The following is a 27,518-nucleotide window of genomic DNA, read 5'->3' on the forward strand; positions in this document are numbered from 1 at the left end:
TGCATTTCAAAATTCATTTACTGCAATAATAGAGGCGAACAGTCAGTAGTAAGGTTAAGTCACTAATATTAAGAAAAGTCACAATTTGTATGTAAGCCAGAGGAAAGCCACAGAAGCTCAGTATTCAGAGACATGAATTCAAAGGATTTCATACTACCCAACTCATCTCAACTTCATTACACGAAAATGGAGTCTGGATCGCAGATCTGGAACTAGGTTATCATCCAGCACCCATAAGCTTCAGATTCCTCTATTTACATCAACTGCTTTGAGATACTAAACTGCAAGGTCAAGGTAAATATTTTAGTTCTCACAACTGCAGCCTAGTTTCGCTAAAATTACCTTAATTTCCAGACCAAAATGTTATTTTGAATTGTTCTTCATTTCAGGAAATGTGAACACTGAATTAGCTATAACAAACTTCTAACAGTTTCAAAGTCAAAGGTTCATTTTTACTTCAAAAAACTCCATAATAAAAACTCTTAACAGAGGCTTAAAAAGGTCTTTACAAAATAATCTCCATCACACTTACAATAGTAAGAAAATTATTCTGGTTGCTAGTTTTTAGTACATAGGAACTGTTTTGTGTGATCTGCATTAAAGATGGTTATAAAAACAGTTCACATTTTATGTTTAAAAGGTGGACCAACGAACATGTCAAGAAAAGCAGATTATTGCTGTTTCTCAACAAGTCCTTTTTAATAAGAATATGCTGCCTTGACAGGCAAAGCGTGTTTGACAGCCAGCTGGGACAGGATAGTTGAAGGAAAGAAGTAACGATTTGCATACCAAAAAACCCCACTTCTTCGGCGACCACTTTATATGTGGCAACTGTACAATTAAAACTGTTTTAAGATCATGACTGTGTCATTCCATCCATCTCTTGAATGACCGTGCTGATCATCTGAAAATTTAAGTTTGCTTGAAGTGACACAAGAAGGCAGAATCTGAGCAAGTTCTGGACTGACATAAAACAAGTCTAATGCTTATCCTGTCATCTGTAACTATGAAAATACTAGATGTTCTTCAAAGCGTTTTTCACCAGGTCTGTCGGAGCAACAGGTATGGCTGTACAGAGAAAACAGAATATGTACACATGGGAAATACAAAATATATCAAGTTTTCTATTCTTAAGAGTAGAAAACAAAATTAAATATGCCAACATTCAGTTTCAAGAGGACTCAAATAGATCTAAACATCCATACACATTTTTTTATAATTTTTTTAATACATTAAGCTCCTGAAATATATTCTTTGTGGACACAAATTGACAAGTACAAGCAAAAGGAGCTCACAACTGCTCATAGGATGTCATTCACTATACATTTTAATTAGCTACTGATTCTTTAACTTATGGTAATACATTATCCTACACTAAACAGAGATAAATAAAATAAAGCAGCAATAGTCTATATATCCGAGGTTTAATATGCTGGTTTAATATGCTGGTACATTCTCCTCCCGCCACCAGGCCCCTCTAAACAGAGCTGTAAAGTAAGAATAACAGAGTGCATAGTGACTTAAAATCTTCTAACCAACACAGTGAAAGATACTCCTGCCAATCTAATAAAAAGAATAAGATGCTAGAGGTGGCTACGCTTTACTAAAAAAGGAAAAAATTCTTATTTGCAAGAGTCATTTAAAAAAAAAAAAAAATCGATACAGGAAATGAATTTTTCCATTTCTGTGTTAAAATTGTCCCAAGCACTGTTGTACATTGTTTACATGAAACCCTGTATTACTGTTTCACAAAGAACAGCTTCAAGGTTATCTAGAAGAGCTAAATCAAGTCACTCATACAAAACAGAAGTCGAACTCAGGAGGTTTTAATACCATTTGTACTATTTTATCAGTGAGTAGAAATAAACAGGTTCTGGTAGCTACTCACCAATTTTAAGTGCAACGAATTCTTCTCGTATGTAATTTTAACCAAGACAGTTAACACTACTGACTTGATTTAGTTAAGAGTAAGTTACCAGTAGATGTCAAGAAAAACCTCCCAAGACAGAACACTACACAAACACGCTATGCAGCAGATGCCACGTGTCAATGGACCCTCTTTGCTTTCAAAAATTCATCCCCCGTATGATGAAGCACAGGGGCCACCTGTGCTCTTCTGCTTGTTTTAAGAACACTGTTTTCTGTCTGAGGGAGTTGGCCAAACAATCAGCTGGTTCAGAGCAGAGATAAAACCAAGCATCTAGTTCCTCCCTTAGTTTGCCTCTGCTGAATTTTTTATCCACTCCAAAATTACCACGAAGTTAAAGGGATCTGCACTGGCCAACAGCCCCACAAAATCAACACTCCTGAGCAGAGGCAAGCAGGCCGCTAGAGCCGGTCTCTTTCCCTGTGCTGACAGCAGGTACCATGAAACTGAACTGGACAGCAAGAGATAGCTTCGCACATCAAAGCAGGAAGTGGTGAGGTCTCAGCATTCAAATCAACTAACATGGAAAGTATAAAGAGGACACCAGAGCTACACCTTTGGCATTTACTCTTTCCTTTGAGCAACCCACAAACAGAGGTTGTTTCTTCAGATAATCTACTCTGGACAGGTAAGTGGATGTTTCTGTCATAGGCGCTGCTGGATAATCCGTTACCATCACACTGCCACCCTTCACATTTGAAGGTCTTGAAAAAAAGAAGAAAAAGAAAAAATCCACATGGCAACCCTACCTGACTGCTGTCTAACACTGGGAAAGACTTTTCCTTTTCCCTGCTGTGAGACTTACGTGGCAATATTTTACACAGCATATGTAGGGACATTTCTTCTCATGTAAAAAGGATCCTGGTCTTGTAGTGCGCAGCCTTCCCAAAATACCACTTGTCATTAAGTGCATCTCAGTGGGCCTTAACTGCCCTCCCACTTAAGCCTCTGGGATCTGGATCCTAGGCTCAAATGCTGTCGGTCACTCAGGTGCCGAGAGGAGTTCTGAGCAAATCCGAACGGTATTACAATCACATAGACTCCCTTGACTATGCTTTGTTGCATGACATCCTGCTAAAACGTCCTACGACTGTGTAGTTCTCAATAAAAAATATAGTTATCCCAGCATCTGCTGAAGCTAAGCAACAAACCCACTTTGTGGTTATAAATTATCACATCCTGTTCCCCCCACAATGAGATTGTGAGTTACTTCTGTAGCCATAAGCTTCATACAATTTCACTCTAAGCAGTCATAAAGAAATAAAAGCAGAGGAAAAAAAATCTGCACCTATGACTCGAGACTCTGCATAAGCCATCGTGGTAACTGATACACCACTGTCAGAGACATGCAGCCAAACAGTGCCTTTTTCCTATTATTTGGCCATGCTAAAAAAAACCACCAAAAAAACCCACAGAAAAAAAGGCGTTTGATCAAATACGACATTTCATTTTTAAAAAAGATGCTATCCACTGCATTCAGAAGCATTCTGTTACAAAAGACTACTAAAACTTTACAGTAGCAGCTAAAGATATCGAGAATATTCCTCTGAAATGTCAAGTATTTCTCTTCATACTGGGTATTTATGTACCTTGACACTACGAGTTCTTCTGAAAAATGGAGAAATATATGAGAAACTACCCTGATGAACGATTCCAAAAAGGCAAGATGCATATTTCTTCCTCCTTGCCTCTCAAAAGAGAATACAGTCTCTTCTACAACATCCAGTGGTACAATACAGATCCTCAGTTAGGAAATACTTATCTTAAAATAAAAATAACTGCAAGTATATTTCATATTTAAGATACTCAATTATATTATGTATTTAATTTCTTTTCAAAGTGAACCAACCTCCATGATATACCGTTTCATTTGTTCTACTGAAATTCTTAAGCTATACAAAGATGATAAAATACTGGCATATAGAGAGGTTTTATTTAGTAATTAATCAATACCAATGTTTAACACCTTCTTAGAAGACAATAAACTTCTTCCCTGGCATACACGTGCACAATTGGTCAAACAATACAACAACATGGACATTACAACAGGGGAACACTGTTCATGTTCTTTATCTACTGTACTGTAAATGAAGTTTCATCATATCCAGTATCACTAAGTTTTCCTACACTTGAACATTCACTGAACAACTGAACCAGGGGAGAAACATGATAGAGTCATTTTTACATATTTGCACTGACAATTATTACCCCATACCAAAAACTCTAACATCAGATATCTTTTGGGAACAAAGTGGAGAAGAACTTGATGACTTCCACTGCTTTTAAGTCTAGAAATTGGTTTTGCAATCAAACTGCCACTTTGCGGCTGCCTGCTCCACAATTTAAACTTCAGAGGAAGAGAGGAAAGTAAAGGCATCTAAGTTGCAGCTGAACTTGATATAAGTACGTAAGTTATGTTAGAATCAACTTACAAATTCATGTTTCTATACATCAATGCTGTGGCTGCTCAGGATTGATATTCATAGTCCTGTAAATTTCTTTGAGAAACAGCAAGGCAGTGTCTTCAGATCCCCTATGAAAAATGTTAAAAACATAATTTCAAAATCATAATTAAAAAGCATTATTTTAGTATGGTCCATGTTCTAATTGTTTTAAGTCACACTTCGTCCCATTCCAGCTCTCTTAAAAAGTTCACAGAACCAATTGTCCCAGTACTTAATCTTTCAGGCGCACAGCCTTACCTCTACTAACTTCAAGTTACAATTCATCAGTTTTGCATTATCTCTGCTCACAGCCCTAGCTTATGCATTTACCTTTTTCTACTGCCTTTTCCTCCCCACCTTACTACATGGCAACTCAAACTCCCCTTTTCTATACACTTTGACATTATTCATTTAGCTTAAATCTCCTCAAATAATCTGTCACTTTTTGTCTGCAGAGAGCTCCTGATTATATTCAGCACGGAAAACATTCTGCTTGTCAAGGCTTTCTTCCCTTACTTGCTCCGCTACATCTATTAGCTCAATGTTAATTAGCCTTGCAAGGTTTATCAGCAATATTCTAATTCTTCTCTCCTAAGCAGCTGGCGCTTTCTTGTAAACAAACTGTATTAAACACCCATAGCATTCCTCTCTTCCTTACCACTAGGAAGTAAGGAAGTTCTCAGATAATTCTGGTATTAATATAATCGAAGTGCCATGATTCCACCAAATTGCTGTTTTCCCTCCTCTTTCTGAAATCAAAGATTTAGGCTATCTGAATGTAAATTTAACATGGACATACTTAATTTTCTTATTCATCTATAAAACGTTATTTAAATACAAACAAACAATACCAAAATGTATCAAACAAACAACCACTGTAAAAATAACAAAGTTAAACAGGTGAATTGTAACAAAGTTCCAAATCTGGAATTGTTGGATAAGGGTAGCTCCTGTGCTTTTTAAAAGAAATGCCATAGGAGACAGTAAAGGAGATTTAGATGGTCAGAACTGTGATCCTTTAAACGTGAGGAACAGCATCCACAGAACACGAGTACAGACTGAAATGTGCAAGCTAAGATACCACAGAGACATTCCACAATTGAGCTTAGAGATAGCGACCACATTTTTCGATGGCCTCCACTACTAAACGCCCAAGCAAACAAGCAAGCAGAAGGATCAACACGGAAGCTCCTATATTCTCTCTAACACACAACGCGTTTCATTTAAGGCTTTCCCCACCACCCCCCTCCAAAAAAAACCCAACAAACCCACATTCTCACATTTAGATCATTAAGCATAAGCATCGTGCTTATCTTCCTTGAATGACAAAAAAAGAAAGCTATGGGTAAAAAGTTTTTAAAAACCTGGGCACGATCAGCTGCCCCTTCTGGAGAAGAACTCCCTGTGGCTCCCCTTCCACCTGCACAGCAGCACTGGCACCCTGGGCCACCGAGCGCTCGGGGAGCCCTGCCAGGGCTCAGGCTCGGCCGCGCGGGCACAGCCAGCACTGCAGCCTGGATAATCCCTTGCCTGGCAGCTACTGATCTTAAACAACGTAAGCAATATCGACGTTATACGATCCTTCAGGTAATGCTTTCAATTCCGTATTTTAATACGCTGGAAAAATGCCTTCTTCTGAAAATTATTAGGTATTGAAAATCAAAACCTTCAAAAGCAGCGTAGAGCACCACTTGCCCGGCACCTGCTAAACTCAAAACAAGACTAGTCGTGCCTCCCCCGCCCAGACTGTTCTGCACAGCTCAGCAACTGACACCCAGCTTGTCTATCATAGAACGACAGAACGGTTTGGGTTGGAAGGGACCTTAAAGATCACCCAGTTCCAGCCCCCCACCACAGGCAGGGACACCTGCCACCGGACCAGTTGCCCCCAGCCCCATCCAGCCCAGCCTTGAGCACCCCCAGGGATGGGGCACGTACCACCTCTCTGGGCAGCCTGTGCCAGCGCCTCACCACCCTCAGGGGGAAGAATTTCTCCCTAGTATCTAATCTCAATGTCCCCTCTTTCAGCTTAAAGCCATTCCCCCTTGTCTTGTTGCCACACATCCTTGTAACAAGCCCCTCCCCGGCTTTCCTGTCGGCCCCTTTAGGTGCTGGGAGCTGCCCTAAGGTCTCCCCGGAGCCTTCTCTTCTCCGCGCTGAGCAACCCCAGCTCTCCCAGCCTGTCCTGGTAGGAGAGGGGCTCCAGCCCTCCGGTCATCTTCGTGGCCTCCCCTGGACTTGTTCCAACAGGTCCATGTCCTTATGTTGGAGGTGTGTACATTATTTATATATAAATATAAGGTGTGTTGTCATTTTGCCAAATACAGTTTACACATTCTTTGCTCTACCATTCCATATCTTGTGTATTTTAATATGCACTTAATTTCATGACAGTAATAAAACTTATACAATGACATACCGAAAAAAAGAAAAAGAGAGCAACTAATAAGGGCAAATACAACCGATCAATAGTTACTGCTATTCCTATAAATGGAATTATATCTCCATCTAAAACATGTAAGTACTTTTTTAAAAAACGTAGTAAATCCAGATAAGGCAATGGTGTACTATAGCTCTCACTATATGATGACACTGAACTCTGCTTCTTGTTCTAAAAATTGTTCTGCATATGAGCACGGTGAACCATAACCATCCAGATCTACAGGAAGTTCCACTGTGCCTTTTTTCTTCCTTTTTTTTTTTGTTAATGCTTGAGAGCAGAGCATCAATATCCAGCAATGTCATTCCAAAATGAAGAGGTAATAAAGTTTTACTACACACTGTAGTCTAATACAACTGCTTCATGAATAGTTTTATTTGAAAAACTACAGGTGTCAAAATGTTCACAGAGCTCTCCTATTCTGCAAATAATTGTAGCTAAAGCTGTGTGTGTGTCAAAGTTTAAGAGACTAGTATGCAATGTCTTTACAGTAAACAGGACAATAGATTTGTTTACTTCATGCTACCACAGAATTTTGTTTTGAAATTAGCTTAGCTAGTAGTGACATCTAGATACAACAGCCAGAGACTGACGTTCCTGGGCAGTCATTATGTCCTGTTTACCTTAATATTCAAACCATCTCAATTATGTAACACTTGAGCTTCTAGAGTGTAACAAATTTGTCTTTACAGTATGCTTGTGTGGGAAGGCAACATCTTTTCAAATGAGAAGCCATTAAGTGGTGAGGATCTTGCATCCAACTCAACAGTCATCTTTTCCAAATGCTTCAAAAGATTACAAAGAACCAGAAAACTCAGGTCTCTTAAGTGATATGCATATCCATCAACCACTGCAGCAACTACTGTTCTGGTAGCTTTGTAATTGGTTGGTCCTTTGGCAATGTTTAACTTCTCAAATCAGTAGCCTGAAAAAAATAGATCTGTGTATATAAACTCAGTTATTTTTGTCAAAACGTACTTGAAGGGAAACACTAGGGTGTGATTTTTGACAGAGATCACCTGACTTTTCCTTATAAAACACGTGAGGCAGGAAACATTCTAGCTATTATATTGGTCACAGATAAACAACAGGCAATAGGACTAATATAAATGTTAGTAATGATTCGTTTACCACTTCAGGACATATAGTTACATCAGGAAAGCAGTATTTATAGAGTATTTCCTCTTACCAGTAGCACAAATGACTCTGTAAAGCGAAAAGATATTCATTGAAGCTTTCTATTGGTTTTTCTTGTAGAACATAATCAATACGACGTCCTCCATTTAGCATTCCAACCTTCACTAAAAAATCCTCATCTTTTGGAGGGTCTGGACTTTCAGTGATCTTTTCAGCTAAAATTGAAGAGTTTAAATCTTAAATCATTTTCAAGCACGGCCTGCTTGACTATAATCAAGAAATATCACCGGTTTTCCCTGCTATAGTCTCCAGGTGCTTGCAGCAAGGCCTCAACTGACACTACTGCATAATTCAGAAAGATGACTGGAACTATAGGCTTATTTCTTTCCTAACAGTTTAAACAGAGTTTGCTTGAAGAATAGCTCACAAAGTAGTAGCTGAGCAATTTTAAAAACAAGCCCCACTGTTTATGCATAGACAGATCCAGTCTTCCACAAAGCAAATAACCCGAAAAAATGTATTTTTACAGCCCCCTTGCATACAGTCAGTCACTACCCCCTATTTAAACTGGGAGGAATGTTTTGTCTCTGTAAGTATAGCTAAAGCCAGCACTACTAAACACCAACAGATAATTCACTGCCAAGAAGCTTGCCCTTGGTATCATTAGAGGTAATATTTATATCCAACTTTTATTTTTCTCAACAGCATTTTTTCTATTAGGGCACATACTTAAATGTGTCTTAGCTCACCCAAAAAACTCAAACTACTACTGAATAAATCTCACAAATATTTATTTGTATGAGTTTGCCCTGAGAGGAAAGGAAATAACTGAGCTGGCAATATACCCTTCCAACACAAAGCTGAAAGGTTATACAAACTCAAGCCTAAAATATCCTTTAATAAAAGCTGTTAACTTTTCCTTTCCTAAAACACAAAACCCCACAGAAGCAGATCTTGCATTTAATGTTAATACTCCTGTATTGGGTTTGCACAGCAAGATTTTGGTAGCAGGGCGACTACAGGGGCAGCTTCTGGGAGAAGCTGCTAGAAGCTTCCCCCATGTCCAGCAGAGCCCGTGGCAGCTGGCTCCGAGATGGACCTGCCACTAGCCAAGGCCAAGCCCATGGGCCACAGCGGCAGCACCTCTGGGATAACATATTTAAGAAAGGGGGTGGGGATGTGTGGAAGTCTGCTGTGGAACAATAGCAGTGGAGAGAGGAGTGAGAGCAGTGAGGGACGGTGCTGCAGGCACCCAGGGCCGCGCGGGGGGGAGGCACGGTAAGGTTTAGTTTGATTTCTCATTATCTACTCTGATTTGATTGGTAATAAATTAAACTAATTTCCCCTAGTTGAGTCTGTGTTGCCTGGGAGGGTAGTTGGTAAGTGACCTCCCTGTCCTTATATCGACCACAAGCTTTTTGTTGTATTTCCCCTCCCTTGCCCCACTGCGGAAGGCACTGACAGAACCGCTTCTGTAAGCACCTGGCATCCAGCACAGAGGCCTCCTTAACAGTGTCAGGAAAAGCAAATGCAAGCAACCATTAGTATACTCAAGTTTCTACTAATCTGAGATCAGTAAGTTACAAAAAAAAAAAAAGTCCACAAACCTTCTACCACTTGCTTTTCTTCTTCCTCTTTAATTTGGTTAGCTACTTTCTCCAGTTCTGCTTGTAGCTGAGTTGAAGATGTATGAGCACGTGCAAATTCGTTAAGGGTCTGCCATGCACTCTTCAAAGAGCTAATAAAACCCTGTTTCAGATCAGATCCCATTCGAGAGAGAGAGTCTTTCAACTCTAAGGAAAAAAAAAAAAAAAGGAACATGTCATAGTAGAGGAATTTAAAATGATAAACTAAAACCAGAATGATGAAACAGTGCTCAACAAATATCCCAACTGTTAGGAGAAACAGGTCTGCTATGTCACGAATGTGTGTTTTTTTGGTTTTCTATTCTATTCAAAAAGATCAGGTGAAATGTAATTAATACAGAGTTGATTTCTCTCTGAAAGAGTCAATGAGTTAAAACCTACTAGCATATGACACAGTCCAACCACCTCCAAATCCAGAAGCATCCACAAAAATAGCTACACCAGCCAATTCCTCAACACCACCACCACCCACAATCACTCTTAACACCCTACACTAAAGGAGAAGTACAGCAAGACTAGTTTCAAACTCCAGCACAGCAGAAGAGACCAGAAGAGCTGCTCATGTCTCCTGCAGTAGCAGTGAATTTCAAGAAGCTCTCTCAGACAACTCCAGCCTGTAATTCTGCTACAGCTCAGTAACTGTGTCACTGGTAACCAAGCTGCCATTCAATACTGGTGGAGAAACTTGGAATGAAGGAGAGCTCTTAACAACTGGTTAGAACCACATGGGTCTGTTAGATCCAGGCTTATGGCTATTCCATGGAACATTCACCTGCAAAGGAAAACTAATCAAGAGCAACAGACCATATTTTTCTCCTTTACTATATACACTTTTTGAGAGTTGTAACCTAAAATATTCCTTAACAAGTACTTTGTCTAGTCTAGGAAAGCAGACTCGTTATAACATAACATTCCAAACTACAGATGCTGCAGAATTACTCCATCCAAGTGCCTGAAAACAGGCTTTCAGGAGGGCTCTGTGAACTTTTGTACAAGAGTAATACTGTCAACTGAACAGCAAAACTGACTCTCCTTATCAAATATGCAGATTTAAGTATAGCACATTAATCTCATGTGTACTTGTGAGCAACAATGCCCAACAGTGGCTGTGGAACCACCTTTTTCCTCAACATTTCCAATACTGAACAGATAATGGTTAAACACTTCATGGTGGTCACTGGGGACAAGATAAAAGAAATCAGTACATTTACTTTGTTTCACTTCATCCTAGAAATTAAGGTGAACAGGTGATGTACAGCAATTGTTAAATGGAACTTTGATAATTAGAAGCTCAAATCTAGACAAATTAGGATTAGTACATGTGAATGCAATTGCAAATGCCCAGCTTATGGGGCTGGGAGGAATGCCCTCTGATGTTTAGGAAAAACATGGAGTCAGATATCCAGGAATATTCTCTAGTTTCTTGAAACTTTACAGCATCCTAATGCATCAATTGAGTAAATTAGGAATGAGATCCATATATGAAATAAGTTTTCTTTTTACCCAGATGAAGTCTTTTTCTGCCTTTATGATGCGGAATGAGAACTGGTTTTAAATCCGTGTCTTCAATGATCATTGGCTCTAACCTGTAAGCTACTGGATCAAGCTGTTAAGAAACAATACGTTGACATTTAGTTATCTTAGAAATTATTCTGATTATCACATTTCAGTTAAAAAAATCCCCACTTATGATTAATAGGGAACATTTTTTTAATTCTGTTCTATTTAAGTTTACAGAAACTCAGACCATGACCATTTAGTTTAATGCAAAATTAGGTAAGTTCATTAACTACCTTGGTCTTGTTCTCCTACACACAGATTCTAAATAAGAAACACAACCGTGAGAGCAGCAAGATTTTCTTGCACTCCAATGACCTCTACCAACATGTCACTGTAATTGTTAAACAAAATGGGGAGAGTACAAGTGTAGTGGATGCACTGCAAAGCCTGTAAGGATTCCTATGCATCCCAAAATCTAAACTGGAAACTCAGGAAAGTCCTGTAAACAGCTTATATACACTCTATAAAAATCTACAAGAGTGGCTTGAAATTAATGGGGGAGGGGGGGGGGGGAATATCAAAAAAACCCAACACAAACTCACCCAAAAGTTCTTTAAGCTCTGAAAACGAACAGGGCAAATATCGTCAAGCCAGCCCATACCTAGAATGCTCGGTATGGAACCTACAGCCAGCTCTACCTCACTTTTGCAGTAAAGATCACAAGTACTTGAAACATGTATTTCAGTTAGGGTTTGTTTTTTGTTTTTTTTTTAAACAAAGGTGTTTTGGGAGACGTACGTAGGGGAACAGGAGGTGGAACACTCAGTTTAGAACATAATATTCTGCATTGTCGTCATCTGCATCAACTAAAATCAAGTCTCAAAAGTAGTGCTTACTCACTGGATGATAGATATTGAAGAACCCCTTACAGGTAGGAAGCCTGTAGTTTTCATCAATCTTCTCCACACCTCTCACAGTAAGGAACACACCAATAGGAGAACCAAGAGCAAAGAAAATATCTGGTTCAAAGTCCAATGCACTGTAAACCACAGAAACCTGCCAGACAGAAGTCAGATACATCATCTCTCAGGTTAGTTAATATAATGCTAAGCTAGGAAGGAAAAACAAGTTGTGTATTAAATCAACCACATGCTTACAGTACTTCCAGGAAGCTTCAGCTGCATTCCCCTCTTCCATAACACCATAGTACTAGCACATATTAATACTAAAAATACTAAAAAAATTTTAAAGAAAAATTTAGAAGTATGAAAAACTAAAAAAACAAACAAACATACATTTAAACCAGGAACTCTTTGAGGTTTGGGTTTTAAGTTAAGCTTGAAGCAAAACTTAAACATAACAGAAATGGATCAATTTAGGCTACCATGTTAACTGTAGTGCCACAGAACCATTCAATATTATGGCATTCACATAGTTCTGCTTCTGGAACAGAACAGTGTTTACAGCTCACTCACTGATGAAAGGTAAAAAATGATTTGTAGTAGCATCCTTGTTATAATAAGTTTTGCTTTTCAGTAATCTAACCCACTCTGCCAGCCCTCCCTCCTGCCAAAAGGGTGAAGTTCTACATAGACGTAACTTCTGTGCTACTTCCCTTGATTGTTGTACAAAGTCAATTTGTAATCAACATTTAAAAAAAAATAAAACCAAGCAAAACGACAGCATTGTTCCAAATGAACCATTTAAGTTATGTATTCTCACCTGGCCAGTTCCAATTTCAAAATACTCATAGTCAATGTTCACAGAAGAAACAGATGCACCAACTGGAAGCTTCCTCTTTGACTGCTGCTGACCAGACTCTGAAGGGGAGACAGAACTAACTGTCTCTTTTGCTTTCTGAGCATCTTCTTGAGTTTGGAGTGTGGCAGTTAGCACTGCTTTCTTCTCTGCTACTGTTTTCTTTTGTTCCTTTTGAGAAAAATTTCAAAATCGGGGGGAAAAAAAAAAGTTTATTTCACAGTTGTTAACATCATGGATACATTAAAAGAACTTTGACAAGTGCATTCAAGAATAAAGGTTACTCCACAGTAAGGAAATCAGATACATTTACTTAACAACTTTTTATTTCATTCCTGAAAGATGTATTTACCTGCTTGGCTGCTCTATCTTTTACAAAATTAGCTATTTTCTTTCTTGGTCCAAGAGGTATCCCCATTTCCTTCAGGTCATCAACTGTACACATGAGCTAAAAAACAAAAACAAAATAACACACACACCAAAGTATACTTCGTAGCTTCTCTAGTAACATATACAATCTTTTATTGGCAATGATTAAGAATTAGGTAAGACATTTTACAAAGCTAAAGTTACAAAAAATTTAAGAAGATATGATACAAAGTGCCTTACCATAACTGAGGGTGCATGCACTGTGGGAACAAAAAAAAAAAAAAAAACCAAACCACAACAAAACAAAACACACCCACACCCCAAAAAAAGTCATGTAACATTTAGTCTTCATGACAGGCATTTTCTTGCCTTTGCAACTGCTTTCATGCTTCATGGTACACTCACTAAACTCAAAGGAAAAAAAAAGAAAAAAACCCAACCCCCCAAAAAAACCAAACCCAAACCATAAGCCTCCATACCCTGGGGAATCCCCATAAGTCAAGTGAATATTATTGTACCAGAGACTCCATGTCAATTCGCTCCTTCTCAAATGTGCTTGCATACTCGGACAAACTAAGCATTTCCAGAGTCTTCTGCAAAGTAGGAACATCATCATCTACTTCAGGCTCACAAAGGTCATCACCAGAAGTAGTAATTGAGGAGCCCAAGGAACTCGTATCTTCAGTCATCTTAACAGAACAGCATAGAAACAGAATCACATAATCTAACGGTGAAAAACCAACATGCAGCATATAAAAGCAAGTTTAATTGCTTTCTCTTAAAAACATTATTATGTAAGCTTTGTAAATTTATGCCCATTTTTAGTACAGCAGGACACAGACCAGGGGTCCTCAAACTTTTTAAACAGGGGGCCGGCGCGCGGATGAAGTGGCAGGCAATCATCTGCGGCTGCTTGGTTTCCCCTGCCAACCCCCGGCGGGGCAGGGGCGTTCTGTAAATACCAGGGGCTGGACTGAGGACCCTGGGGGCCGTATCCAGCCTGCGGGCCATAGTTTGAGGACCACTGACAGACTTTCCACTAGTAATAGGCCAACAACATATATATTTAAAAATTAAGAGATGCAAAAGGTTTCTTGAGCTTTTCAACACTCAGGAATACTTCCTTTTACTCATCAAACTGGTCACCGTTTCTAGCCTGAAGACAGACAGATTCTTTCCCTCTTACACATACCCCCTACCATTCAGATACTGTTAAGACCAAGTTACATGTCCGTAAGGGTCAAAGCTAACGTTCACAATCAAATCCCATTACTGACCTACCTGGAATTTGAGAGAGAAGCAAACAGTTTGTCCTGAGAACTGACAATATTTACAAAACTGCACATTTCCATTAACACGTTAAAATGTACTATCAGGACCCACAGCTGTGTTTCAGCTAATAAATCCTGAAAACTTAAGGAAAAGCTGCTGAAAATATCCGATCTATTTGCCTGGAAAGACCAGCATGCAAATTACCTGTTTATCATGAACAGCCATATCCTTTACAGTCCCATTAACAGCAGAGAATGGTCCCGTATTTACTGATGAAGCCAAGTCCTTCTGGTTAGACAATATGTCAAATAGAATTAAGGAACCTGAAAACAGGAATTAAAGGTTGCCTTGGGAAGAATATCAGATTTTCCTGTCCCTAAATCCCAAGCAAGATTTATACGCAATACTAATATCAACATACAGATTGATCAAAAAAAGATGGTTGAATTGAAACTAAAATGCCCATATATTACCTTGAACACAATCATTCTCAGCAAAAGCCAAACTTTTTTTTTTTTTTAACCCCACTCATGATTTCTGTAGTTGCCACAATTAAACTGTCTTTCCTTAAGTGTCTTAGGCTGCTTGCCAAACCGGAGGAAAAGTTCCAGCCTAAACCAGTATGTTGTATGTTATAACACTTATCTTGTGTTCCAAAAAATTATCTTCCTTTTGCTAAGTGATGGTTCTGAGACACAGAGGTTACCAACCTAACAGGATACAAGATAACCTGTCAACTTGTAAACACAAATTAGACAGTAAGTTTTCATGAAGGAAACTAAAGGGGGGGTGGGGGGGTAGAGGGAAATCCACACATTCACGAAGTACTACTCTTCTCTTGGAGCTTGATAAACTTAGCTATTGAGAGCTATTTGACTTTTAGTCAACTATATTTTGAAAGACAGCCACACCCTACCAGCTAATTATGCTTCTTAAAGAAGGTCCCATTTCCCTAAGCGTACAAACACTGGTTTTATCCCAAATCAGTTTGTAAGATGATTACCTAAACTGTGCCCAGCCACAGAGACTCCTCCTTTGAAGTCTGGGTTGCGACTCATGAACAGTGCATACAACCGATTCATTTCCATCCCCACTTTATCCACAATCGTCTGACAGTAGGTGGGGCTATTGTAAAACAGTATGTCAAGGAGCGTTTCGTTGGTGAAGTGGCGCAGACGTCCAATGCTCGGCAAAGTGATCTTTTTTATGTTCCTAGTAACACAAAATCATTAGAAGCATGAATGCCTTTAAAGAAATGCAGGTAAGAAGTTTCTTAACTTTTGAAATAACAGGTAGTAGTAGAACTGCAATGTAAATACTACAGATATGGTCTCTACACCCATTAAAAAAATGAACATACAGCCTTTTGGCCTTGTTGCATATTCATACATGAGCATGATCTGCTGGTTGTATGTACCAGAGAGATACAACTCCTCTTTTTCTCTCCAGGCTGAAGGGATGCCTGAAATGATCTCTCCTCTGTTCCAACACTGCTCTCATATAGTAACAGGGAAGTTCCATGAGCAGATTGGTCGAAGTGGAAGAGAAAAAGAACTTGCATATAAAAATTGAAGGTGAATTTGAGGTAACGGGCAACGTAATACTCTCTTTTTGAAGAAAAAGCTTGGCATCACCATCCGCCTGCCTGAAATTAAGACAGCTGCAACTGAATTGCCAGAGAACTGAGACTGCCTTAGTTAGCATTGCCTGGTTTGATTAACAGAATAAGGATCCTTCCTCATGATAATGCAGCATTCAAATGCAAATAAAAGACAAAGAGTCTAGGAAAGCAATATGACTTGACTGAGCTAGATAAGCGGTACAGGTTGCTACCCTCACAATTTCTACTTCCCCATCTTTGAGCAAGAGAAAACAGCTTGAAATGTCAAGTGACAGCAAAGGGATAGGCACCAAGAAGTGATCTTAAAATAGATCTTAAAATGCCTTAACACTCCTACCCAAATGCAGATACTTTGTTTCAAATAAAAAAAAATTAAAAAAAATCTTAGCTCAACTGCCTAATGGTAATTCAAGTACTACTCTAGGACTGGAGAGAGGGCTCAGTGCCTTTCTCAGAAAGAAGACACTGATGTCTCCCAGTGGGACACTCAATCGGACTGCAGGAAGGTACAGGAGAAACTCCATTCTAAACTACACACCTGTTGCTGGACAATACATCTCCATGCTCACCACCTCATACTTAAAATTGCTGTCTCTACATACTCACTCATCATCCTGTATCAATGCAGTACTGAAAAATCATGTGTGGATATGTATCCCGTCACTCAGTGTCATGAAAACAACAACAACAACAAAAAAATACTCCACATGCTTTTCCAGCTTCCCCTATATTCCTCAAAACGTTAACAAAAAAACCCCAATTATCTTTTGTAACCCAGTCATACATTTATCTAGCCTAAAGAGCACATTAACTGCTCCTTTTATCCACTCTACAAAAACTGTTAAGATGTAGCTTGTATAAAGTTCTCAACATTAAACAATATACTCACCTGTCTACACCTGTTGCATCTCCGTGCAGAGAACTGTGCCAGTGAACTGGGAGGAATTCCACCCTGCTCACTTTACGTTCCTCTAAAGATTTCTTAAAGTGAGTTTGCAACAGCTTCAGAGAAACAGTCCTAAAATCATCAACTGCAGAGAAAAGTAATGGAAATTCAATACTAGCAGTACTCACGTAATACACAATTACAATTTTTTTTTTCCTCCCACTCCAATTTCAGACATAGTCAAAATACAAACGAAGGAAACTGCAAAGTGGAAAAATCTTTTCATTTATTACTCCTCTAACCATAAGAAAACATATTTTTAAAAAAGTTTATTTCCTAGCAAGCTTCTGTTTCTCTCACAGTGAATGCATTTTTACTCCATGACCAGACATGGCCTTATTAATTTACTCTGTTGGACTGGAGTGTATTTAAAAAAAAAACCAAAAAGATAAAAGCAAACAAAACCACACCCCACACAAACACCACCACACACACACACCACACAACACATACAGCCGCACCACAAAAGACAACCACACCACAAAACCCACAGCATTCTGCAAGTCTGATATTGAGGACTAACTAATAACAGTTAAAGCTGTAAGTCTGACAAAACACAGATTCAGCTTTTAGGAAAAATTCTACCAGAAATTGAACTTCTTAACATTAGAGACTTTTTTTAAAAAAAGAAAAAAAAGAAATGCTTATCTGAATATGATAGAGACTGACATTTAAACAGTTAAGAATACAACTGTTAATTAAACAAATGAAAATTTACCACATTCAACAATGCTTCTAAATCTCAAGTCACATACGGGACCTATGCCATGAACCATAAAGACCAGATGGTCAATTTGGGACATTTCTCCTGTAGAAAAAGAAGAGGGGGAGGGTGGATAAAAATATCAGAGTATCAATATGTACTGCGGTGGTGAGGTTTAGAGTCAAGCAACTTTAAGATATACTTGTTTTATAAAGCCTATTACATAACATGGTTCAGGAGAGAATATAGCCCACAGGACCCCTTTGATATAAAAAAAGCCCCAAACAGCTAACCTCTTTCAGACACCTTAGATGAAATCAACAGTGCATTGCCACTCCATCCACTATCATCCAACTTTTGCACAGAACCGAAGCAAATGCTCAAGGTGCAGACCCATGTACAGTAACCACATACCATCAGGAATTTCATCATGGTCATCATCAATTCCACGTTTTACAACCCTTGGTCTTGTCTGACCATCTTGACTGGTGCCCCATTCATCTGGTGTGGCAGAAGGTTGGAACTGAACTATGACCTGAAAAAAATACATTGGACAATTATAAACACAAAAACCCTTATGATCCATATCGTTAATCTAAAAGCATCGCATGTATAACATACTCCTTGTTTGACCGCTTTACCTTGCATCTGAGACTCAACTGTTTCCTTCAGTTAGCACATACGCAAAAAAACAGCCTTAGAAAACCCTAGGGCTCTCCCCTAGTGACAGCTTCACTAAAACTAGACTCCAAAATAATGCAGATGATTCTCATTAGCGTGAAAAGCAACCAGACATCTTGAACAAAAGCAACTACTAGTTGAAGAATCTGGCCTACTCAGTAATTCTTATCACTTTTAACTCCTCAGACAAGTATTATTCAAGTTCCTCTTTCCTAGACCCCAGTATCCACTCTTCCCCAGCAGATTACTGTTTATATGAGGAAACTGAATGCTACCCCTGTCTACAATTATTCTATCAGGGGGGGGAGCAGTGCTTTTCAGGGAAGGACAATGACATTCAAAGTAGCCCAGAAACCCTAGAAAGCAAGTTCAGCGGTACAGCTGTTTACAAGACTGACACTGACTCTATAGTCTCAACTCATATTTATGACGCCAAGTGATTTAAGCATGCCTTCTCCAGCTTTTTACTGGACAGAACTCCTTCACCAGCATTAAGAAGTGCTTAGAGTAGGAGCAACCATGATCCTTTCTGGCTCTTGGATTATTTTATTTATTAATTACTGCATCTGTGATAAGTGAATAATTAACAGCATTAGTCAATAAGGCTGAAGTCCATGTTTTAATCACAACAGACTGTTAACAGAGTATTTAGAGTAACTAAAGCTTTTTTAGCTATACTTAACTATGGCCTAAAAATAGTTGCAGTGGAAGACTTCTTATAGCTTAAATACACAAACTAATTACCTTATAGTTAGATTAATGCTCTTCTCCACATGAAAGGTCTTAGTTTAAATTACCTTCCATTTGGCACAGACTGTCTGAGGTTAAACTAAATCAAATTGCCTCCCACTCACTACCAGTTACACTTAGCTGAAATATTTACTATGCAAACCCTTCTTCTTTGGTTTCAGAAAGCATTGCTTTTTAATCACGTGACAGCACATTGAAGCAAGCAGGAGTTCAGTGTTCTATAAACTTTATCATCTTTAATGCAGACACATCCAAAACAATCAACAAGTACATTTAAAGCAAGACTCCTAGACTGCATTCAATTTATGCTTCCATCCATCTGCTCATTCACCCTTAATGAATTCTGTGAGAACCAATTGCCAAAATTATTACCTTGGGATTATGCATAACAATTGTCTCCCCATTTGGGAATTCAAGTCGCCGATGCCACTGATTTGTAGTTACAGCCCTTTTATATTCTGCCTGAAACAGTGAAGAAGTTACAGAAAATCAGCATGCCTTCTCAGGCAAACTATTTTTTGGCCTTGTGCATCACCTGTAATATTAAGGTTATAATTTACATAACTTATACAGAAGTGTCATGTGAAGCACTACACAAGTTGATTTTAGGTCACAGTGGTGCAGGACCTATGCATGAGTGGCCTTCAAGCCACTCCCCTTTCAGGATTTGCTGACTTGAATTCCAGAAAGCACACTCTGGAAATCATTTTAATGAAACACAAAGAAGTATTTCCAAGGTCACACACACACGAAGAACTTGAGAGTTCTTTGAAGTTTATGTAAACGTAATACTAACCTCTAGCTTATCACTAAAGTCCTCAGTGTAAGGCACAAACCGGCTATCCTTGTCTCCCTTATAAAACCACATGCACCGTCTCACTTCAGAAGGCTCTTCTTCCCAGTAAACAGCTTTCCTTATTCTGTCATACAGGTATACATCATAGCGTCCCCCATCAGTGCTTAGAACCACACTCTCAGGATCAGGCTGGACTACGACACAAAAGTCACACTCGGTTACAATACCAACACATACAATTCTCTCTTGCCCCAGCCCCTGTCACTTCCGTGATGACTATTAGGCCAAGACAGACAGTTCTACCGTGGAAGAGAAGCTTCATAATATCACGCAAGCATTCTGTTGCTTCTAAAATGCTTCCGCATACTCTGTACACAACAAAAAAAAGCTTTGAACAACTTTCAAATATGAATACTTGTTCCAGAGCTGACAGAGTTTAACAAAAAGGCAACTAAGACACAGATAACTAGAAGTTCTATGTGAAAATGCGATGGTACATTTTAACACTGACAGCATCAAACAGCAGACAATGTAAGTGAAATAAATGAAGTGGCACAAAGTAAATCTTCAAGATATATTTTAACATTACTTATTACTGCCATACCACACGCTCATAAGTGAGAGGCATTACTCTAGTATCTTCTTTCTAGTCCTTCTGTTTACCTCTGAGTAAGATACAACTTACCAGAATTATAGACTTCCTCTAGTTTTGCAGAATCCAGAATGCTGAACGGCATCCATACTGGCTTGTCCTCCACCTCCTTACAGTAGAACCAGTGCGGCTGAACTGGTTCATATTGGTTCTGCAGCAAAACTGGAGGTGCCTGGACCAGTGGGCCTGCAGGCCTGGGAGCTCGGACCTGTGACTGAGGCTGTGGAAACTGAAAACACATGCAGGCTCATTACCTCAGTCTCACGTAGTTTTTACAGAACTGATCTATGTTTTGCTCCAAGAGAACACTCTGAGCCTTAATTCTTAACATTTTTACCTCCTCAAGAACATTGCCTATAACATTTCTAGAATGAAAGGTAAGTTGTCCACTTCATCATGTTTTAGAAAACTTATACCTTTTCAATTTGAGACAGGATGCGAATTTCATTCCTACAAGTACTGGTAAAAAACGTTATGGTCTAAGACATTGACTATCTAAAACCAGTAAGATTTAAAATATTCTCTGAAATTTTCAAAACACAGGCTGAGTTTATTTCTTACAGCCACCAAATCTGGCATGAAAATAAAAACTCATTCTTCTCATTATTCATTTAGACATAATTACATTTTTGCACAAAGATTGTCAATTTCAACAAGTGGCCACTTCAGTAATAGCTGTCTTCCTGCAAAGTTATCAGGACAGGCAGATTTCAAATGCAAATGTAGCCTCAGTGATGTAAGAAAAGTAATAGATTTTGAAAGGGACTATAGCCTACCTAAAGCTGATTTCATGCAGATTATACAAAGACCCCAGCACAACTAAAAGCAAGTTATGTCAGCAGCAGCAACTGCTTTGGTCAATACATTTAAAAAAAGAAAAAAACTAATATATTGTACAATATATAAAATCAAGCAAACAGAAATGCTGAAATTCTTTAATATATAAGCCAGATTGTTTAGGTTCTACTGCCTTTCCTATGGTTTTTTGTCATTATATAATCTTTCTATTCTTTATTCACAACAGCAGCAACATAGCAATAGCTCAGAGAAAATAAAAACCATTTTTGTTGTTTTCAAGGAAAATTTATCAGGTTATTTACTAACCCGTTCACACTGTAATAATGCTGCTGTGAAGGTAAAAAGAACAGAGATTAATGGTTTATATCACACAAAATCCTCAGCTGACATGTTTCAAAGGGTTTGCTGACAATTTAATGTGACTTAGATGATAATTTCAAAAAGTGCTGGCTTCACCAGCAAAATCAGCTTGAAAAGAGATCTTTAGCCCATATCTTGCAATCAGCTGAATGACCCAATTTATAGCAGAGGCAGAAACAATGCAGCAGCACAGCTGAAATGGCAGCAAACTCGGCAAGAGACAGAAGAGAGCAACAGAAGTTTACAACCTGGTTTTGTTTCTGACACCAGAGGCTCAGGTAGCTACAGCCTCAGGGTACACTCACTTCAAAGATCAGAAAGTTTTCCCAATGCAACAGCTCTAGGCTAGTTCTAGTGAAAAGATTTTGCTATCAGAAATGGTTCAAGTCTTTTCCTGGGGTTTTGTGGTGGGAGAAGAAAAATCTTCAGAAGATACAACATGCAATTCAAAGAGGAAAGCGACTTAAATCATTTTATTCTGGTATCGGGACATTGGGAATGATTTACATACCTGTGTCAACGACCCTGGAGGTGTCTGATACATCTGGACAGGTGGTACAGAGGATGGGGGATGAGCAGGCACATGGCTCTGTTGCAGCTGTGGTGGAGTAAGGTACGGGTTAGCTCTGCTGCTCAGTGTGGTGTGCCGATAAGGGTTATACCCCTGCTGAGATGTTCCCTGGGGAAGAGTAGACACATTTGCAGGTGGTGGAGAACTCTGCTGAGGAGTCTGATAAGCCGTGATTCCCACCTGTGAAGTAGGTGGTGCACTGTAAGAGGACTGCGACTTAGGAATATGTGGTGAAAAGGCATTTTGCCCATCCTGTGACCCAGATACAAGTGGAAGGGAAGTTGGAGGCCTGGAGAACGGTGATGCTCCAACTGGTGGTGCAACAGTTGTTAAGGGTGGCTGCCCAATACTTCCAAATGGATCACTGCTACTAGGTACTTGAGAGAAATAGTTGAAAGTCTGTGGTGGATTGGGGCTGGCAGAAGTCTGACCCAAGAAGCTGTCCTCTTCACCAACATCTGCAGAATCATCTGCAAAAACAAAGAGATCACTACTGATACTGTGAGAGGTTCAAACCAGTGAAGTCTGTGTAGTCAAAACGTTCTGTAACACTATCAGCCATTATCAAAACCCTGCTGGCTCCCATAAAGCCGAAAGGATTACAAAGCTTACGTATCCTTGATGATTAAACACATCACAAAATGAAACAAAAAGATAGAGAGTCTTCAAGACCATTTTAAACAGACCATAAAAGTTACTCAGTTTACACAAATAAAGCAACAAAAATTAAAAATCTGACGTTAGACTGAAGTATGACTGACATCAGGACGCTCCCAAGCCAGCCTGGCAAAGATCCCTGCTTCCAAGGCACTAAAATCCCTTCCAGTTTCCCTTATGCCCACTGAATGCAAGAACAGCCTTGGTTTATTTCCTTTCACCATGAAACAGGGTTCCTAAGCATATGGGTTTACGCTCTAATTTTTATACTTCCAAGATCAAATTCAAAAGCAGAGCTTAAGGACATTCCCAAATAGGCCAAACCTACTACTTAACCAAACCATTCTCGCCCGCTCCTTCAGCGGAGCCCTCACAAGGTTTCTCAATTGATTTGCAAGGCAGCCATAATTCATCACTCCAAGTCATCTGGCGAGCAGGACTTACTCCAGTTCTCTCTAAAAATCCGATTCTAGACTGGCACAAGAGCTAAATGTCTGGTGAGGAAAAATAATTCCCCATTCTGCATAACTCTAGGAGAGGGCTTAGAAAGGTACAAGGCCATGACTGCCTCTTCACATTGAGAAAATATATAAACCAGGTCCTGGGCAATCAGAGCTTTCTGCTTTGCAGTGACCTAGTAACAAGTGGAAAAAAAGTTGTTTGTCATCATCATAAGTCTAACAGTAAACTCAGCTAAACCTGTGATGCTCTGAGCATCACTGTCTGCCTGCTAAGGGAACAGCACCTTGCAAGCAGCCAGTGCAATTTGCAGAAGTCCTAAGTGTATTGTTATCTATTCTGGCAATCAAATAATCCCCAAACCACGGGGAAGAATCCAGAGAGCTATCATTGCTTTTCTCCTACTTAGTCCCCAGCCAAAGAGAGAGATCAAGCACCTCTGCAGCTACAAGCAGCCGTTAACAAATGTCTCTATCCACAGCCAACATAACTAATATAGAGCATCAAGGGAGCACAGGGGAATCTACAGAGCAATCTCCCTAGGAAGCTACTGTTCTAATTAATTAATCATAAAAGCAGCAGCTGCCATGACTATTTTAACCATCTCTCATTTAGCAATTATTTTCAGACAGTGTCAATTTGAGGCATCACCTGTATTTATCAATTTCTCTTACTTTCACCTATAGCATTTCATCCCACTTTGAGGAAAAAAAATCCAAAATTTATGCATGTTAACCAACGCGTGGAGAATACTAAAGTCATTTGTAAGCAACCACTGTGAAGTCAGGCCTACAGGTTATCTCCCAACTACAAGCACAATAGCCATTTATACTAAATAAAAGGTCTGAACTTCTAAACAGTAAAATTGTTCTTCCTTTCACATTTCATAACCATTATAGAATAGAGAGAAGCATACTGCATACCACACTGTCAATTCTCAGCTTTCCTGGTAGCAGAGCAAGCAATTCACCCCACCACCATCTGATCACAATAAACACATCACAACATGCTGAAGAGCTTTCAAGGTCTTTACCAACTGCATGTTCACAAAACACCTACTATTCTCCAATTTCAACTGCGTTTCAAAGATTTAGTCTAACTGTATCTTTCCTTGCAAAACAAGGTTGACAAGGGTTCTGCCAAAACAAAAATTATACAGCCATACACACACACACACACTTCTCCAGCACATACATTACTTTCTAATTTGCCTTTTCCTAATTCTGCAAAAACTATGTTCAAACATAAGCACAGACCGGCAGAAAAACAAGTACTTCATACAGATTCAAAAATATCGTGAGTCTGCAGCTTTGACATACAAAGGTAGTACTCTTCCCACATACAAAACAGTATTTTTCAAAAGTGACTGTGTGACAGCCTCCTGTACATCTCTCCTTATGTAAGGCGGAATCTTGTCACTCACAGATTGTCACCTGACAACCACAAGTGACATTAGTCCACTTCCTCATTGGGAACACCCCGCTCTATCTACAGTAAGCATATCTGTTACCTCACCCACACCTGAGCCACAGAACGTACCTTCTATCATCAAACTGCAAAGCACAAAACACTTGCTACTTTCTCTTGGAGATACAAGAAATTTATGGCTGCACGCAGCTTCCTAGTGTTGGCTGTCAGATGTCAAACAATTCCCGAGATGAATTCCTATTACATTTTAGACAATTTAAAATTCAAACTCAAGAGCTTCTTCCTTCTTGTTTCCGACTTTGATTCCCGAACAAAAACGGTCCTACCCAGCCAGATCCCTATGACAGCTGGCTGGACAAATGGTGAGTTCAATGGGCCACAGAAATGGAACACTGAACAGGACATGGGCCTTACTTGGACAGACATGGAATGTGGCACAACCTTCGGCACTGAAATTCACTCCAATTGCAAAAGTATGAATCTTCATCCAATCAAATCTTGAGTGAGATGAAGAGTATATTGTTCACCATATCAATGAAATCCCAGCAGATTTTCTCCCTGGCTAGCTTTGAAGCCTTCAGGAAATTGCCGCATGGCAGCCATCTGTGCTAAGCTACTAGCCAGGCTAGCACTTAAAAGTTACTTTTTTAAAAAAATGAAAACCAACATAGATTCTCAAGAAAGAAAAACAGTAAGGATTGCACAATGGAAATAGTAAATGTATCAGCTACCTAGATACCTCAAGTAAATATAAATATTATTCTAATGCTTTTAACCCTCCCCCCAAAGACAGGCAATCGATCTAAAGAAACATTTCAGAGCCATACTTGGCAAACACTTTATTAAACTTACAGAGAGGTACTCCACCAATTTCCAGCTATATTAACACTTCTCTTAGCTGACAATTGTCAGCTCAGAAATACAACAGTGTTGGATTTGGGACTCAACATGCACAAATGCAGTAAAGCTTAAAATATCTGATTTCTAGATGTACTTCTAATATTCAGGGCTTTAATCTCAGACTGAAACGAATGGATTTTGCTGGAAGTGCTCTATCTGAAATTGTTTGAGCATCAGATTTTAAGCTGCACATGCATGTACCTGCAACCATTATGGCTTTAGAATGAAAGTATGTTAAAACCACAGTTTACTTAGACAAGAAAATTTAAGATACCTGCTTAACACGCTATTTTCACACAAGCGAAACAGAAGATAACATGGAAGAGGAGTTTAAAAAAAAAGTGAAAACACTAAGTACCTGAAAGGAAAGTTTAACTGCCGAATCAAATACGCTAAGCAATGAACCGAAAGCACGATAATCACTCCCCCCTCCTCAGACACAGAGCTAGACCCCGAAGCCGTAAGCATTGCGCACACGCCGGGAAGCGGCCCGCAGGCCTCCCGAGCGGCCGGGCCTCCCGCAGCACCAGTGCCCGGCGGCGGGCAGCGCGGCCCGGCCCAGAGCCTGCGGGGGATGGAGAGTCGCACCGGCACGTAGCGGCCCAGACCCCGGCCGCACCCGCAGCACCTTCGCCACGCCCCGGCTCAGCCCCCCAGAGGTCCCACCGGCCCCGCGGCCCGCTGCCCCGGCCCGGAGAAGCTCCCCAGCTCGGCTCGGCCAAACTGGGCTCCGCGCCCTCCTGCCTCCCCAAGGGCGCCCCTCGGCGCCCCCCGCCGTGCCTACCGGCTGCCAGGAGAGCGGGGCTTGGCGGGATAGCTGGGGCTTGGCTGACCGGGATGAAGGGCACGGTGAAGTTGAACTCGGTAGCGGAGGAAGAGAAGAGCAAGTTGGTGCTGCCACCGGTAGCCCCCGGCTTCGCCGCCGCCATGGCTGCACCCCGGCCACGTCCCTTCCCCCGTGGCAGCCCGGCCCTTTCCGCCCTCACCGCTTTGCCCTCCCCTAAGATGGCGGCGCCGGCGACACGCCCTGTCGGCCTCCCCGCGTACGAGCGGGGAGAGGGCGGGCCCAGCCCTGGCAGCGCCGCCATTGCCGCAGGAAGAGGAGGAGGAGGAGGAGGAGGGCGGAAGTGGGGAGCCCCCGTGCTAGGCTGCTGAGCGGGAGTTGGCGGCTGCAGGGCGCCGGCCGCCTGTCCTCGTCCCCTGCGGCGAGGCTCGCCCCCGCCATGCCGTGCGTGGCCGACTGGCTCAACAACCCCTTCAGCATCGTGCAGGGCATCTTCGGTAAGCGCGGGCCGGGCGCGGCCGGGCTCCTCTCAGCAGCCACCCGCCCGCCCTGAGGGCGCCCGTAACCGTGCGGTGGCCGGACGGGGCTTTCCCTCACGGGAGGGCGGCGGGCCGGGCCGGGGAAAGTGGGGACGGGGAAGTGCCCGGGCGAGCTGGGCATGGTGGTGAGGGCGAGTGGCCGCTTCCTCCTTCCCCGCCGGGAGCGGGCGGGAGCCGCGTTCCCCAGGCCTCTGAGGGGGCGCGCGGCCGCGCCGGCGGCGGGGGGTCCTGCCCGAGGGCGGTGCGGGCGGCTCAGCCCGGGCGGCGGGGTCTGTCTCGCCTCGGCAGGCCGGTTATGGGGGCGGGGGGGGAACGAACACGGCATGTTTGGGGTTTCAGGAACAATGCACGCTGGCTACGTGCGTTACCAGTGGTAATAT

General features: G+C 40.8%; 1 protein-coding gene across 1 annotated transcript; it reads right to left on the bottom strand.

Annotated features, from left to right (window-relative positions):
* On the bottom strand, positions 1-27,091 carry SEC23IP (SEC23 interacting protein). Its single transcript, XM_055720340.1, is given in 21 exon segments — positions 1-1,068; positions 4,360-4,460; positions 8,001-8,163; positions 9,556-9,741; positions 11,098-11,200; positions 11,995-12,150; positions 12,817-13,023; positions 13,205-13,300; positions 13,740-13,910; positions 14,698-14,816; positions 15,497-15,705; positions 17,004-17,145; positions 17,779-17,868; positions 18,178-18,298; positions 19,567-19,656; positions 19,991-20,184; positions 20,676-20,871; positions 22,312-22,841; positions 26,600-26,771; positions 26,773-26,857; positions 26,859-27,091. Coding segments are annotated over 20 exon segments (3,345 nt in total). The 3' UTR covers positions 1-1,068; positions 4,360-4,378.
* Positions 27,092-27,518: the final 427 nt, after the last annotated feature.

Source organism: Falco cherrug, chromosome 9 (genome assembly GCF_023634085.1).
Source record: "Falco cherrug isolate bFalChe1 chromosome 9, bFalChe1.pri, whole genome shotgun sequence".
NCBI classification, from domain to species: domain Eukaryota; kingdom Metazoa; phylum Chordata; class Aves; order Falconiformes; family Falconidae; genus Falco; species Falco cherrug.